The sequence below is a fragment of the Equus asinus genome, chromosome X (genome assembly GCF_041296235.1).
Source record: "Equus asinus isolate D_3611 breed Donkey chromosome X, EquAss-T2T_v2, whole genome shotgun sequence".
Lineage (NCBI taxonomy): Eukaryota > Metazoa > Chordata > Mammalia > Perissodactyla > Equidae > Equus > Equus asinus.
The window spans coordinates 702501-718943 of NC_091820.1; the positions used below are offsets into that span (position 1 = coordinate 702501).

Here is a 16443-nt window from a genome sequence, read left to right on the forward strand (position 1 = left end):
ACGGTCCAGATCCAGATATCAGTCCCGCCCGGGTAAAGAATACCTAGGGTAGCTAATAATATCATCTCAGGTAAGTCATTTATTTTTCTACATATTATGAAAAACCCAAGGTCTGTGCTTCTGGCCGCTTGCTTCTGTTTCCCGGCTCGGTCATGACCTCGTTCTGATGATTTAGGAACTGCTGAGATTTGTGCACTCTCTGGTTTGGCACATCAGCGCTCCGTCCGCCATTTTCCAGGCAGAGTCGCCATTTGTCCTACCTGGCGACGGTTCCAGTCATTTTTGTTGGGGAATAATTTTGCATAAATAACTTAACCGTGAGTCATTCTTCCTGACACCCGAGGCGCATCCTGAAAACAAATCCTGTGCTTTTTGGCAGCTTCTGGAGCCCCCTTCATCATCCAGGACTGTTTTATGACTCCCGCCAGCCCCGGGGAACAGCACGCCATCATTTACGCCTCGCCTCCCAGGTTCCTCAAATGCTAGGAAATCGATGGTCGTATTTCACTCTGCTTTGGTGCCTCTAAAAACGCCCGTGGGAAGAATTTCAAAGACCTGCAGAAAATTATGAAACCGGATTGGGTCTGTTCACGTTCATTTTGAAGGCTGCTGGAACGTCTTCATCTTTTTTTTCTCCCTTTTCCTTATGAAGATGAGGAGCGGGGGGAGTTTTCAACGCAAGCAGGTATTAGTTTCCAACCCCGTTGGAAATCCCAGCACAGAAGACGTCCCAATGCAATCTGTGCACAAACGGAAAACGAAAGTGGAGATTCTGCACAGGCTTGTTCTGTTCCATCGGTCAGTCTGGTCCAGTTCAAAGCAACACCCACGGGTACCCGGCGTGTGGGACGGGAAGACAAGGGAAGGTGCGCACTTTGAGGCACGCTGCATCCTCTTTGTGAACAAAGACATTATTTTGTTGAAGTGAGGAGGTTTTTTTTTTTTTCTCTTTTTTTTTTTTTTGGTGAGGAAGATTGGCCCTGAGCTAACATCTGTTGCCAGTCTTCTGTTTTTGCTTGAGGAAGACTGTTGCTGAGCTAACATCTGTGCCCATATTCCTCTACTTTGTATGTGGGATGCCTACCACAGCATGGCTTGGTGAGCGACGTGTAGCTCTGCACCCAGGATCCAAACCCGCAAACCCTGGGCCGCCAAAGCAGGGTGCACAAACTTCACCACCCCATCCCAGGGCCGGCCCCTCACTTACAATGTTTTTGAGGTTCATCCATGGTGTAGGATGTGATGGTACTCCATTCCTTTTTCAGGGCCAAATAATATTCCATTTCATGGATGTACAATAACACGTTTTTAATGCCCCCTCGACTCTCCTAAAATGAAATCCTTATACTATCATCTGTAGACAAATGTAATAAGTCCACATAATGCAATTTATAACAAGGTGATAGGTGTTTGAACACGTCCGTGCTTGGACCTCCCCCCTGTTCCCTGGAGATGACGAAGATGAAGACGCTTGCCTCTACATGTTGAATCCCCAAGAAAGCGCCGCCTAGAAAGGATTTCCCCAGCATTTCCCCCAAATGAGCAAACAGTCCAACCCAGGACAACTTTCTCTTTAGGAAGGCAGTGGGTGTGTGCCTGGAAAATCCCATCTCTTGCATTCATGGGTAAACAGAGTTAAGTTCTAGGCTCGGGTTCGTTATACACAGGATTTTCACCTGCGGGGGCATCTGGCCCTGAAGCCCCAGGGGCAGCATAACTCCCTTGAAAAGACCCTTTACCGACTTAAAACCCTTTTAGATCCACCCTTTCCTCCGAGTCGTATAAGCACGGAGCGACCCCTTGGGCGGAACGGGACGCTCTACTCGAGCCACGCGGTTGGCAGTGGACGTCCCGCGGTGCACGCGGAAGTTGAAACATCACGTCGCACATCTTAAACATATACAATTTTTATTGGCCAGTCGCACCTCCATAAAGCCAGAGAAAACTAAAGCCAAGATTCCTCCACAAAATGACGGTCTCCTTAGTTATCAGGCGATGGTTTTCCCGGGATATTTGGAACGAAAACTTTCCACCTGGCGCCACGGTGGACCAGGAATACCGCGGGGTCTCAGAAGGACGATGCACGTAGGTTCTGGGGCAACTAGAGCAAATGTACTTTTTCCATGCATTCCTGGACCCACAACAGCAAAAATGATTATTTTTGAATTCGACGTATTTGGGAATTTGAAAATACCCTTTGAAGTAACCCATGGGCTGGAAAGGAAAAATGAAAACGAGGATCGCACTAGATGTCCATGAGGTGTACACCCGGGAGGCAAGGACAGAAATGAGTCACCCAGGATGCTACGGCGAGAAATACGAAAACTGAGAAATAAATGGCAGTCGTCAAACCAGGAGGTGAGGCAATGCATCCCAGAATAAAGGCACAGAATCATGAGGAAAAAAAGGGTAGAAATTTATGCAATCGATACAACCAAAAATGGTAAATTAGGAATAAACGCAAAGATGGGTAAAGGTCTGTTCTTGAACCCAAGAAGGTGCTTCCTTGAAGAGAGACCCAGAGACCAGAAAATCCCCAAACTTTTTCCTACGTACGGATGCTCCCGTCTGCCCTCTCCGGGCATTTGTTGGAAAGCTAAGAATTTAGGTCGAATCCGCAGGATGCTGGTATCCAGACAACAGAAAATACAACTGCCATGATTTTTTTTTTTCCCTCTTACATGACAAATTCAATGGCTACAGAGCTTGGATGCAAAACCATGCATGGTGTTTACACCCCTGAGCATTCCTCAACCAGAATGCACAATGCATTCAGCAAGCCCGGGTGTAGACAGGGGGCGTGTGAGAACCGTGCGATGCAGGAGGAAGTGGAAAGATGGAGACTCAAAGGGTTAATCATGGCGCCCAATGCAAGACTTGACCACCCAAGGCTCAGACCAAGTGGGAAATGGACGTGGGGAGCCCTCCGGGACCCAGGGGTCAACCCTAGAAGCTTCCCCATCCAGCCTCCCAAACTGGATCCAAACCCCGTCTTTCAGGGAGGCTGGTGTCCCTTGTAGGATTTTCCGTCCTAACAGCCAAGATGCGTCCATGGATAGAGACCCCCTCCCAATCCAGTTGGCACCTGGACCAAAGGATCCTAAGCCGTGTTGGGTCCTACCCGGACCAGCCTTTGCAGAGTTCACTCTTTCCCGATAAAAGTTCCCGTTACCACGTACGGCAGCGTCCCCAGGTTCCAGGCCTCAGGACCTGGTGTCTCTGGGGTCCGTGCGTCAGCTCGCCACAGGCCTCAAGCTCCTTCAGGACAGGGGTTCTGTCCCACTCAACCCGGAGCCCCAGCGTTTCCACAGAGACGGGCTCGGTAGTGATACTTAACACACATTTAATGAATGAATGAATGAATGAATGAATGAATGATGGGGTCCTTTCCATTATTGAACCTGAACACAACACACGGATGCTACACATGCATCAAGGGTCCAACTATTCAATCCAATTCAGGTGCATGGAGGCCCTCTTGGTTCCCCCGACCCCAGCGACAGGCTCAACCAGCGTCGGCCCGGCCGTGGATTCAGCCTTACTCACCCCGCCGTCCATGCGATTCCATTAGCTCCTGAGAAGCGTCTCTGAGCGGCGTGGAATCTTACGATCGGGGGGCTGCGGGGCGCATGGGAACCCCTCCAGAAACGGGTCATCTCTCCATGTTGGGTGTTGAGGACTCGATACCCATCCTCAGAGAGACGATCGAACCGTCCTTGCCTGGCGGGTGGGTCCATGTGGATGAACCGGGATGATCTCCCCGTCGTGAGGTCTTCAGGACATCCACAATGATCCTTTTTCCAAACGGGATCACATTCACGGGTCGTGGGGGTTGGGACGCAGACGTGTGTTTTGGGGGGGCCAGGTTGAACTCCTATAGGAGCCAACTGGAAGGAACCCCAAGGACTCGCCCGCCCACGGGCCCACTTCCAGGGCGTAGAGAGTGGCCTTCGTGCTGATGGAGGATGAGTTGCCTGGACCTAAAGATACAAGAGGGTCGATAAGGAAACTGTGAGTTCGGGAAGGCCCTGGAGAACGGGGACAGCGTTTGGCGTGCAATAGGATTATTATCATATTAGCACCATGGTTTGCAATATAGTGCGTCCTGCAGACGTCTCCAAGAGAGGACATCCCGAATGAACAGAAAATGGACAGCATGGGGCAGGGACGAGGAGAGAGCTGTCCTCGTCCCCGTCCTACAGAATCCCATGGTGGGTGGAGTCCAGGCCCCGTCCCTGTCCTCGTCCTACAGAATCCCCTCGTCCTCTGTTGACACCCCTCCATGACTGTTGGGCCCAGACCTCATTTGAGTGGCTCTCAAAGGTGCAGGGGTCGCTTGGGGACCACCCATCATTCAAGATGGCGGCATAGCATGGGCATTGGTCCCATGACCCTAAGACCCTTGAAGGCGCACGGACCTCCATTTCTGGGACCTGTCCATCAAAGTTGGGTCTTGAGTTGAGTCCTTGGGACGACGTGGGGACCAAGCAGGCGAGCGGGGAAACATGCCGACGGGGCGCCCTCACCCACCTGAACGCCTATTCCTCCTGCCGTGGCAGCGACGCCGGGAAGACGCCCCCCGTCCCGTCCGGGATGCCGGTCATCTGGCAGCTCCTGGCCCACAGCTGTCGCTGAAGCTTCAGGTCATAGGTGATGGCGAGCGACCGGGTCTCCTTCTCGTTGTAAAGGTAGCGGCCGCCGACCCCTTCCAGGGCCGGGGCGACGGCCGCGTAGACGGAGGTCCAGGCTCCCTCCTCCGGGGTCTGCGGGGCGAGAAGGAAGGAAGGAAGCAAGGAAGGTGAGACGCAGCGACTGCCAGAGCAGAGCGCACGGGACGCTCGGGGCTCAGGGAGAGGCCGCCGGCTGAGATGGGAGGCTCACCACCTGCGTGGACACTCTCACGCAGACCGCCGGGGTGGGCAACCTGGCAGAACCAGACCCCGGGGCCGTTGCATATTTCTTTTCATCGCGTGCGGACAGGAACGCACGCCCTCGTGGGCTTCGAAAAGTCTATAATCTATAAGACGGGGAACAGACCCCGGCTGGGAGGCTATGTGACTCTGTCTATGGAGGGAAAGACGCATTCCTGGAGACGCCATGGGTTGGGGTCGGGGCTGGGGTGGGTGTGGGGGAGACGGGGACACGGAAGGGGGATGAGGTCATGAAGGGGACCCTGGGTCCACTAAAAAAAAATAAACATGCATTGGGCCGGCCCGGTGGTGCAGCGGTTAAGTGTGCACGTTCAGCTTCCGCGGCCCCGGGTTCGCCGGTTTGGATCCCGGGTGTGGACGTGGCACCGCTTGTCATGCCATGCTGTGGTAGGCGTCCCACATAGAAAGGAGAGGAAGATAGGCATGGATGTTAGCTCAGGGCCAGTCTTCCTCAGCAAAAAAAAAAAAAAAAAATTGACAGCAGATGTTAGCTCAGGGCTAATCTTCAAAAAAAAAAAAGAAAAGAAAGATGCATTTCCTCTAAATAGGAGATGTCTCCCAGAACTCACACAGCCTGTGGGTCTATTTTACCGAAAGGAACACTGAATCTACCCGTCTTCCTGGGGCAGTGGCTGCAACCAGCGTCCTGTTTCAACCCCAACCAGGCACACCGTGGCTCGATTCTGATGCTGCCCACGTGGAATCAGCAAAGCCTGTGCATGTCTAGGGCTTCAGTGCTCCTGAACCGCCCCACCCAAGATGTCAAAGGAGGCTCAGAGAGGTCTCCTCCTTTGTCAAGGGCACACAGCTGGCGGGTGGAGGAGCCAAGATTCAAACCCAGGACCACCGGCTGGCTCCCGGTCAACATTCTCGCCCAGAGCACGTGCCGCCTTCTCCCAGAAACGACTTGGAAAAGGCTGGGCTATGCGGAGGGGAGAGTGGGTTTGAATCCACATCAAAATTAGAATGCAGAACGCCTGACACAGGATGAGTGTGTCCCCCTCAATTCACAGGTTGGGGTGCTGAGACCCCCCCAGGACCTCAGGATGGGGCTGCCTTTGGAGACGGGCCTTGAAGGAGGGGACGGAGGTGAAATGAGGGGTTTGGTTCCCGAAGCCGAGGGTCTGCCTTGGTGAGTTGTTTCCACGAAGAAATAGCCGGCCCGCTTCTGGGACCAGCAAACCGCCGGGGACGGAGACAATGAGACAGGGAGGGAGGGTGTCTGCTCTGACTCCTGCGGCCACGCCGGGAGACCACGCGTGTGCTCACGGGCCACCTACAGCCAGGTCGGAGCACCGGGGTGTGACCTGTGACCTGTGACCTGTGGGCTTCAGTGGGGAATGGAGGACGGCAGAGAGGGAGAGAAGCGGGGAGGGAAGGACGGAGGGGAGGACGAGGGGGAGGAAGGATTGAGGGAGGGAGGGAGGAAGACAGAGAGAGAGGGCAGGAAGGGAGGAAGGAAAGGAGGGAGCAAAGAAGGAAGGGAGAAAGGAAGGGAGGAAGGAAAGGAGGGAGGAAAGAAGGAAGGGAGGAAGGAAGGAAGAAAGGGAGGAAGGAAGGGAGGGAGGAAGGAGGGAAGGAAGAGAGGAAGGAAGAAAGGGAGGAAGAAAGGGAGGAAGGAAGGAAGAAAGGAAGGAAGAAGAGAAGGAATGAAGGAAAGAAGGAAAGGAAGGAAGGGAAGGAAGGAGGGAGGTAGGGAAGGAAGGAAAGGAGGAAGACAGAGACAGAGAAGGAAGGAAAGAAGGGAGGAAGGAAGGAAGAAAGAAAGGGAGGAAGAAAGAAAGGGAGGAAGTAGGAGGAAGGAGGGAGGAAGGAGGAGGAAGGAAGGAGGAAGGAGGGAGGAAGGAGGGAGGAAGGAGGGAGGAAGAAGGAGGAGGGAGGAAGGAGGGAGGAAGGAGGAGGAAGCAGGGAGGAAGGAGGAGGAAGGAGGGAGGAAGGAGGAGGAAGGAGGGAGGAAGGAGGGAGGAAGGAGGGAGGAAGAAGGAGGAGGGAGGAAGGAGGGAGGAAGGAGGAGGAAGGAGGGAGCAAGGAGGAGCAAGGAGGAGGAAGGAGGGAGGAAGGAGGGAGGAAGGAGGGAGGAAGGAGGGAGGAAGAAGGAGGAGGGAGGAAGGAGGGAGGAAGGAGGAGGAAGGAGGGAGCAAGGAGGAGCAAGGAGGAGGAAGGAGGGAGGAAGGAGGGAGGAAGGAGGAGGAAGGAGGGAGGAAGGAGGAGGAAGGAGGAGGAAGGAGGGAGGAAGGAGGAGGAAGGAGGAGGAAGGAGGAGGAAGGAGGGAGGAAGGAGGAGGAAGGAGCGAGGAAGGAGGGAAGAAGGAGGAGGAAGGAGGGAGGAAGGAGGAGGAAGGAGGGAGGAAGAAGGGGGAAGGAGGGAGGAGGAAGGAGGAGGAAGGAGGGAGGAAGGAGGGAGGAAGGAGGACTGAGTGGGAAGGGGGCTGTCTGAGAGCCCGGGGCCCAGCAGGGGCCCTCAGCCGGGTCCGGAGGCGACGAATCAGGCAGCGTCGCTCTGACCCCCACAGCGAACTTGGGAAAGACGCGCCTGGCGTCACACAAGGAGCCACCGGGCTGCTCTGTCCGCATCTCAGACGGGGCCGTGCTGGGCGCAAGGGGACCCGTCTCTGGTGAGCTTCCGGGTTTCGACTCCCGAGGCCGTGGGAGAGGGGACCGGCCTCCAGGACAGCACGGATCCTTGGAGGAAGAGGAAGAGACGCCAGAGTTCTCTCTCTCTCTTTCTCCACCACATGGAGACACACCAAGATGGCGGCCATCTGCCAGCCAAGAAGACCACGCTGACACCTTGATCCTGGACGTCCGGCCTCCACAACCAGATGTCTGTGGCTTAAGCGCCCCGGCCGGGGGACTGTGTTACAGCACCCTCAGCTGATGACTGCGTGTCCCATCACCAAGCTCTAGATTTGAAGGGCGCCATGTTCTAGGTGATCAAAAAGCACGAAGAGGAAGGAAACACCACATTTTGCCTGAATCCCTTGAAGCTAGAACTCATGGTAGTAATGGTGGAAGGGGCTTCGGCGGGAGCAGCGGAAATCCCTATGGCATGTCCTTGTGCCAGGCACGGCCCGAAACACCACCGGGGAATCCTTCTGACTCACTCCCCTGGTCCACGAGCTCTGAATCCACGTCCACGATCCATGACTCTGAATCCACGTCCCTGGTCCATAAGCTCTGAATCCACGTCCCTGGTCCATGACTCTGAATCCACGTCCATGATCCCTGACTCTGAATCCACGTCCATGGTCCATGAGCTCTGAATCCACGTCCATGGTCCATGAGCTCCGAATCCACGTCCATGATCCATAAGCTCTGAATCCACGTCCACGATCCATGACTCTGAATCCACGTCCATGGTCCATGACTCTGAATCCACGTCCATGATCCATGACTCTGAATCCACGTCCATGGTCCATGACTCTGAATCCACGTCCATGGTCCATGACTCTGAATCCACGTCCATGATCCATGACTCTGAATCCACGTCCATGATCCATGACTCTGAATCCACGTCCATGGTCCATGACTCTGAATCCACGTCCATGATCCCTGACTCTGAATCCACGTCCATGGTCCATGAGCTCCGAATCCACGTCCATGGTCCATGAGCTCCGAATCCACGTCCACGATCCATGACTCTGAATCCACGTCCACGATCCATGACTCTGAATCCACGTCCATGGTCCACGACTCTGAATCCACGTCCATGATCCATGACTCTGAATCCACGTCCATGGTCCATGACTCTGAATCCACGTCCATGGTCCATGACTCTGAATCCACGTCCATGATCCATAAGCTCTGAATCCACGTCCACGATCCATGACTCTGAATCCACGTCCATGGTCCATGACTCTGAATCCACGTCCATGATCCCTGACTCTGAATCCACGTCCACGGTCCATGAGCTCTGAATCCACGTCCATGATCCATGACTCTGAATCCACGTCCATGATCCATGACTCTGAATCCACGTCCATGATCCATGACTCTGAATCCACGTCCATGATCCATGACTCTGAATCCACGTCCATGATCCATGACTCTGAATCCACGTCCATGATCCATAAGCTCTGAATCCACGTCCATGATCCATGACTCTGAATCCACGTCCATGGTCCATGACTCTGAATCCACGTCCATGGTCCATGACTCTGAATCCACGTCCATGGTCCATGACTCTGAATCCACGTCCATGATCCATGAGCTCCGAATCCACGTCCATGATCCATAAGCTCTGAATCCACGTCCACGATCCATGACTCTGAATCCACGTCCATGGTCCATGACTCTGAATCCACGTCCATGATCCATGACTCTGAATCCACGTCCATGGTCCATGACTCTGAATCCACGTCCACGATCCATGACTCTGAATCCACGTCCATGGTCCATGACTCTGAATCCACGTCCATGATCCCTGACTCTGAATCCACGTCCACGGTCCATGAGCTCTGAATCCACGTCCATGATCCATGAGCTCTGAATCCACGTCCATGGTCCACGAGCTCTGAATCCACGTCCACGATCCATGACTCTGAATCCACGTCCATGGTCCATAAGCTCTGAATCCACGTCCATGGTCCATGAGCTCTGAATCCACGTCCATGATCCATGACTCTGAATCCACGTCCATGATCCATGACTCTGAATCCACGTCCATGGTCCATGACTCTGAATCCACGTCCACGATCCATGACTCTGAATCCACGTCCATGGTCCATGACTCTGAATCCACGTCCATGATCCCTGACTCTGAATCCACGTCCACGGTCCATGAGCTCTGAATCCACGTCCATGATCCATGAGCTCTGAATCCACGTCCATGATCCATGAGCTCTGAATCCACGTCCACGATCCATGACTCTGAATCCATGTCCATGGTCCATGACTCTGAATCCACGTCCATGATCCATGAGCTCCGAATCCACGTCCATGATCCATGAGCTCTGAATCCACGTCCATGGTCCACGAGCTCTGAATCCACGTCCACGATCCATGACTCTGAATCCACGTCCATGGTCCATAAGCTCTGAATCCACGTCCATGGTCCATGAGCTCTGAATCCACGTCCATGATCCATGACTCTGAATCCACGTCCATGATCCATGACTCTGAATCCACGTCCATGGTCCATGACTCTGAATCCACGTCCATGATCCATGACTCTGAATCCACGTCCATGATCCATGAGCTCTGAATCCACGTCCATGATCCATGACTCTGAATCCACGTCCATGATCCATGACTCTGAATCCACGTCCATGATCCATGAGCTCCGAATCCACGTCCATGGTCCATGACTCTGAATCCACGTCCATGATCCATGACTCTGAATCCACGTCCATGATCCATGACTCTGAATCCACGTCCATGATCCATGACTCTGAATCCACGTCCATGGTCCATGAGCTCTGAATCCACGTCCATGGTCCATGACTCTGAATCCACGTCCATGGTCCATGAGCTCTGAATCCACGTCCATGGTCCATGAGCTCTGAATCCACGTCCATGGTCCATGACTCTGAATCCACGTCCATGATCCATGAGCTCTGAATCCACGTCCATGATCCATGACTCTGAATCCACGTCCATGATCCATGACTCTGAATCCACGTCCATGATCCATGACTCTGAATCCACGTCCATGGTCCATAAGCTCTGAATCCACGTCCATGGTCCATGACTCTGAATCCACGTCCATGATCCATGACTCTGAATCCACGTCCATGGTCCATGACTCTGAATCCACGTCCATGATCCATGACTCTGAATCCACGTCCATGATCCATGAGCTCTGAATCCACGTCCATGGTCCATGACTCTGAATCCACGTCCATGATCCATGAGCTCCGAATCCACGTCCATGGTCCATGACTCTGAATCCACGTCCATGGTCCATGACTCTGAATCCACGTCCATGATCCATGACTCTGAATCCACGTCCATGGTCCATGACTCTGAATCCACGTCCATGATCCATGACTCTGAATCCACGTCCATGGTCCATGAGCTCTGAATCCACGTCCATGGTCCATGACTCTGAATCCACGTCCATGGTCCATGAGCTCTGAATCCACGTCCATGATCCATGACTCTGAATCCACGTCCATGGTCCATAAGCTCTGAATCCACGTCCATGGTCCATGAGCTCTGAATCCACGTCCATGATCCATGACTCTGAATCCACGTCCATGATCCATGACTCTGAATCCACGTCCATGGTCCATGACTCTGAATCCACATCCATGATCCATGACTCTGAATCCACGTCCATGATCCATGAGCTCTGAATCCACGTCCATGATCCATGACTCTGAATCCACGTCCATGATCCATGACTCTGAATCCACGTCCATGATCCATGAGCTCCGAATCCACGTCCATGGTCCATGACTCTGAATCCACGTCCATGATCCATGACTCTGAATCCACGTCCATGGTCCATGACTCTGAATCCACGTCCATGATCCATGACTCTGAATCCACGTCCATGGTCCATGAGCTCTGAATCCACGTCCATGGTCCATGACTCTGAATCCACGTCCATGGTCCATGAGCTCTGAATCCACGTCCATGGTCCATGAGCTCTGAATCCACGTCCATGGTCCATGACTCTGAATCCACGTCCATGATCCATGACTCTGAATCCACGTCCATGATCCATGACTCTGAATCCACGTCCATGATCCATGACTCTGAATCCACGTCCATGGTCCATGAGCTCTGAATCCACGTCCATGGTCCATGACTCTGAATCCACGTCCATGGTCCATGACTCTGAATCCACGTCCATGGTCCATGACTCTGAATCCACGTCCATGATCCATGACTCTGAATCCACGTCCATGGTCCATGAGCTCTGAATCCACGTCCATGGTCCATGACTCTGAATCCACGTCCATGGTCCATGAGCTCTGAATCCACGTCCATGGTCCATGAGCTCTGAATCCACGTCCATGGTCCATGACTCTGAATCCACGTCCATGATCCATGAGCTCTGAATCCACGTCCATGATCCATGACTCTGAATCCACGTCCATGATCCATGAGCTCTGAATCCACGTCCATGATCCATGACTCTGAATCCACGTCCATGATCCATGACTCTGAATCCACGTCCATGGTCCATGACTCTGAATCCACGTCCATGATCCATGACTCTGAATCCACGTCCATGGTCCATGACTCTGAATCCACGTCCATGATCCATGACTCTGAATCCACGTCCATGGTCCATGAGCTCTGAATCCACGTCCATGGTCCATGACTCTGAATCCACGTCCATGGTCCATGACTCTGAATCCACGTCCATGGTCCATGACTCTGAATCCACGTCCATGATCCATGACTCTGAATCCACGTCCATGGTCCATGAGCTCTGAATCCACGTCCATGATCCATGAGCTCCGAATCCATGGTGAACGAGCTCCAAAATTGCTCTTTCCGAGGAGATGGTGGGCCGCGGGGCGCACGCCCCCGGGGAGAAATGTAATCAAAGGCGAACGCAGTGGGACGCGGGCTGGATTTGAAAGGAGGCTAAGTGGAGCTGAAAGCGATGCGCGATTACGGGGAAAAAAAATGAATGCCTCCTAATTACCTAATTACACAGGGCTTTACAGTTTTGGAAATTGCTTCTGCGTCTACTGTGTGAGCAGTTTCCACAACACTCTTATGAGATATTATTACCCAGAACCAACAAATTACAAACGCGAGGGGCACTGCGGGGGTGGGGGGAGGAGAAGGAGCTGCATGGAACGGCCAGATTTCGCTTCTTCCAGAGACCCCCCCCCAATTCTCTCCATCTTCCCCCTCAAACCCCCTCCATCCTATGGGCCCATGATCCATGCCCATGGCTCCACAAACAGAACGGTCATGATTTGTCTGTGCAAAAAAAAAAAAAAAAACACACACACACACTAAGCCCCTCCTCTTTATAAATGTGTAGATCTCCCGTGTGTTTCTCAAGGTACTAACCAGCTTGCCCAGGGCTCTGAATTTGGAATCAAGTCCATTTCTTTCTTTTCTTTTTTTTTTTTTTTTTTGGTGAGGAAGATTGGCCCTGAGCGAATATCTGTTGGCAATCTTCCCCCTCCTCTTTTTTTTTTTTTTTTTTTTTTGCTGGAGGAAGATGGGCCCGGACATAACATCTGTGCCCGTCCTCCTCTACTTTGTACGTGGGATGTTTTACTGCTGAAAGAACTTAAGAATTTGAAAGAAACGTTTGAAGCCCCTTTGCCTCAGGCGGGAGGGGATAAAAGATGAGTTGAGGAGCAAGCGAAGGAAGAGTTGGGGAGTCCATCGACCCTTCAAGGAGCTCTGAGAAAAATGGGGAACCTTCAGATGGAAGCCGGAGCAAGGAGGAGGGCCGATCTTGAGAAAACAGAGTTAACTATGCTCATGAATTCTAAAAGGGGATGCAAACACACAAGGATCGATCGCAGGGAGAAAGGTGTCCCAATCGACTCCAGAAGGGTAGAAAACGTGAACGCAGGGAAGCCCTCAGGGTCCGACCGAAGGACGCCCAAGGACAGGACGACTCCTTCTCGAAAGGCAGGACCCTCCGATCCGGGCGACATCCTGATCCGAGTTATTCCAATAAGGGAGTCAAAGGAAGGAGAAATATAATCATCTTTCCAGATCCGGGCCAGGAAAGGGCCAAATACTAAATATTTTTGGGTTGGGGGCCATCCGGTCTCTGTTGCAAGGATTGAACTGGGCCATTGCAACACGGGAACCGCCAGGGGCCATACAGAAACGGCCGATAAAATTCTATTTCCAAAAACACGGGGCCAGCCCGTGGGCCATAGTTTGCCCAACTCTGCTCTCAGAAACTAACATTTTTGCCCAACTCTGCTGTCAGAAACTAACATTTTTGCCCAACTCTGCTCTCAGAAACTAACATTTTTGCCCAGCTCTGCTCTCAGAAACTAACATTTTTTCGTAAAATTAGCCAGGAAGACTTCATTTTAAAAACAAGCGAAATGGGGCTAACATAGAGCACAGCACGTAAGAAAGCACAACAGACAGATGATAATGTAGGCAAGTATTCAGATAAAGAAACAATATTGTGTTTTTCCACCGTCATCAAGAAGATACTCGATCAATTATTTAATCGTCTATTGAGTGGATAGAAACAATATCACGAGAAGCATATGCGTTAGAAGCAAGGAGGTGATGACGGTGAGCATTTGCAGATTAAATAATTGGGTGGCGGAAAAAGATGAGAGACGGAAACTCGATGAGAAATAATAAAACATCGGCGATGGCATCAGTTAAGATGTGGAGCATTTATCAGGAGAAACAAGAGAACGGTCCACACCATGTCCCGGACAAGGGGGTTGGTTACCTTTTGGGGAGGAAGGGAGGCGAATTTGGGGAAAAGTGTGAACCTGTTCCCGCAGTGTGTGCGCTCACTTTATTACCGACTTTTAAATATTTTATTTTGCTGTATTCACGGTTTGCCAATTTTTTTTAATCCTCTTCCCGGCGGAAACAAACATTCCAACTTCCTAAATAACGACGATGAACGCAACAGGAAACGGACGGGAATGAATAAAAACACCTCCGAAAAGCATTCAGATTCTGGTCCCCAGGCCCAACGTGGAAGCCGATTGCAGACGTTCAGAAAACAGAGACGGTCGTCACGTGGGATCGTCACACAGCGATGGGGTCTCAGACACACACGCGCGCGGGACCCAAGGCCGGACCCGGGTCCCAGATTCAGCAAAATAACGAGCAGGTGCCTTCGTCGCGCATGGCTCCCTGCTAACATCCTGCCGGTCGCGAATTGGGTTTGCAACGAGGAAAAAATACCCCCCAGGGGTGAATTTCTCAACAAGAACCTAACAAAAACGGAACTGCATTCGGGCCTAAAGTCCGCTCTCTGAGACCAGGGCTGCTGCGATGCTCACACCCCCGAGTGTGGACATAACAAGTTCATCCTCCTTGGTGGTTCTTGCGCCAAACTCCGTGCAAGCGTCCTGGAGGTGGCGGCCCGCCCGTGTGGCCCGCGCTCGCACAGTCGGCACGGACACGGGAACCGTCGGGGACTTACCTTGAAGAACCACCGGCCGAACAGCTTCTTGACCAGACGCGTGGGCCAGAAGACGTGTTTGTAGAGGTCGGTGTCGACCACGCCGGGGTCGGCCACGTTGGCGGTCACGGGACTGCCCTGGGCGGCCAGCAGCCCCTGGAGGTGATAAGTGAAGAGGACCAGGGCCAGCTTGCTCTGGGCGTAGGCCCCGTGCGGGGAGTAGCTCCTGCTGTGGAGACAAAGGAGGAGACGGCGTGAGAGGCGGTCCAGGCCCAGAGTCCCCACCCCGCGCCCTGCAGCCCTGGCCCTCGCCACGTCCATTTGCAGCCGCCTCCCCTTTGCGGGCTGGCCTGCTGGCGTCGGGGTTATGAAATTTGCATGCTCTGCCTCAGCAGCCCGGGGTTCACAGGTTTGGATTCCGGGCACGGACTTAGCACCGCTCGTCAACCACGCTGTGGTGGTGTCCCACATAAAACAGAGGAAGATGGGCACCGGTGTTGGCTCAGCGACAGTCTTCCTCAGCAAAAAAAAAAAAAAAAAAAAAAAAAAGAGGAGGATTGGCAGCAGATGTTAGGTCAGGGCCAATCTTCCTCACCAAAAAAAAAAAAAAAAAAAGAATGACAGGGCTGGCACGCACACACCACGAGGCCAGAGATCTTGGATGGAGCTGCTCCTTTTTCCAATCTGTGGGGCGTACTCGAGGACCTCCTTTAAATTTGAATTTTCAAGGCTTGGGGAAGACGGGCCGACATCTCTCGCACTCCGATGCAGAACGGCCAGCCGCCCCCCCGGGTCAGTTTTTTGCTGCCGACGGGAACAGAGAGATGATTTTACGGGGTGCCAACAGCCTGAGAACTGGGAGGGCGTCACGGCCAAGCGCATCCTTTGTCACTCGGGAGTGGCGGCCATCCTTCATGCCAATAGTTCTTTTTTTCCTGAAATTTCACTTTATCTGCTATCCACCAGCTATAAAAAAATGAGAAGACTAGATGCCCCGTAAGCTAACCTATTTATTTTTTTTTGATAAAATAAAGGAATGAAAATGAGGACGTGTGCCTATTTTCCCGTCACTCTGGTTAAATTCCACGAAGTCATCCTTTCTGATGCTGAAGGACGGGGGACGGGGTCCAGATGTGAAAAGGAAGGGCCCACGCCCGCGAAGCCGATTACTGTCTCTTTGTCACGGGCACCAAGACCACGCGTATCCACGTCGTTAAAATTGTGCCAATACTTGAACTTGGTAACGCCAGTGTCTGAAATGTATCCCGGAAAACCATAACATTTTGTTACTGTTCCATTATTGTCACGTTATAGGGTTACATTATCGCTACATTGTAGTTAATAACTAGTAACATTATAACTAATATTTTTCTTTAAAATTGTGTCAATCTTTGAACTTAGTAACTCCAGTGTCTGAAATGTATCTGGGAAAACCGTAACAATTTGTTACTGCTACATGACACAGTGTTACATT

The 16443-nt window shown here is 52.5% G+C and overlaps 1 protein-coding gene across 4 annotated transcripts in view; it reads right to left on the reverse strand.

Moving 5' to 3' along the window:
- The window catches only part of DHRSX (dehydrogenase/reductase X-linked), a 129799-nt gene that overhangs the window by 27852 nt on the left and 85504 nt on the right, over positions 1 to 16443 (reverse strand). For 3 of the 4 annotated variants that reach the window (XR_011499607.1, XR_011499605.1, XR_011499606.1), the window contains exons 6-8: positions 14991 to 15198; positions 4531 to 4763; positions 3547 to 3980 (exon numbers count right to left, since the gene is read on the reverse strand). Coding sequence is in view for 1 of the 4 variants with exons in the window: in XM_044768239.2 (XP_044624174.2) it covers positions 4539 to 4763; positions 14991 to 15198 (433 nt within the window). In the remaining 3 variants the exon portion in view is untranslated. Of the gene's footprint in view, positions 1 to 3326; positions 3981 to 4530; positions 4764 to 14990; positions 15199 to 16443 lie in introns of those variants that run through there. The other variant, XM_044768239.2, reaches the window with a different exon arrangement.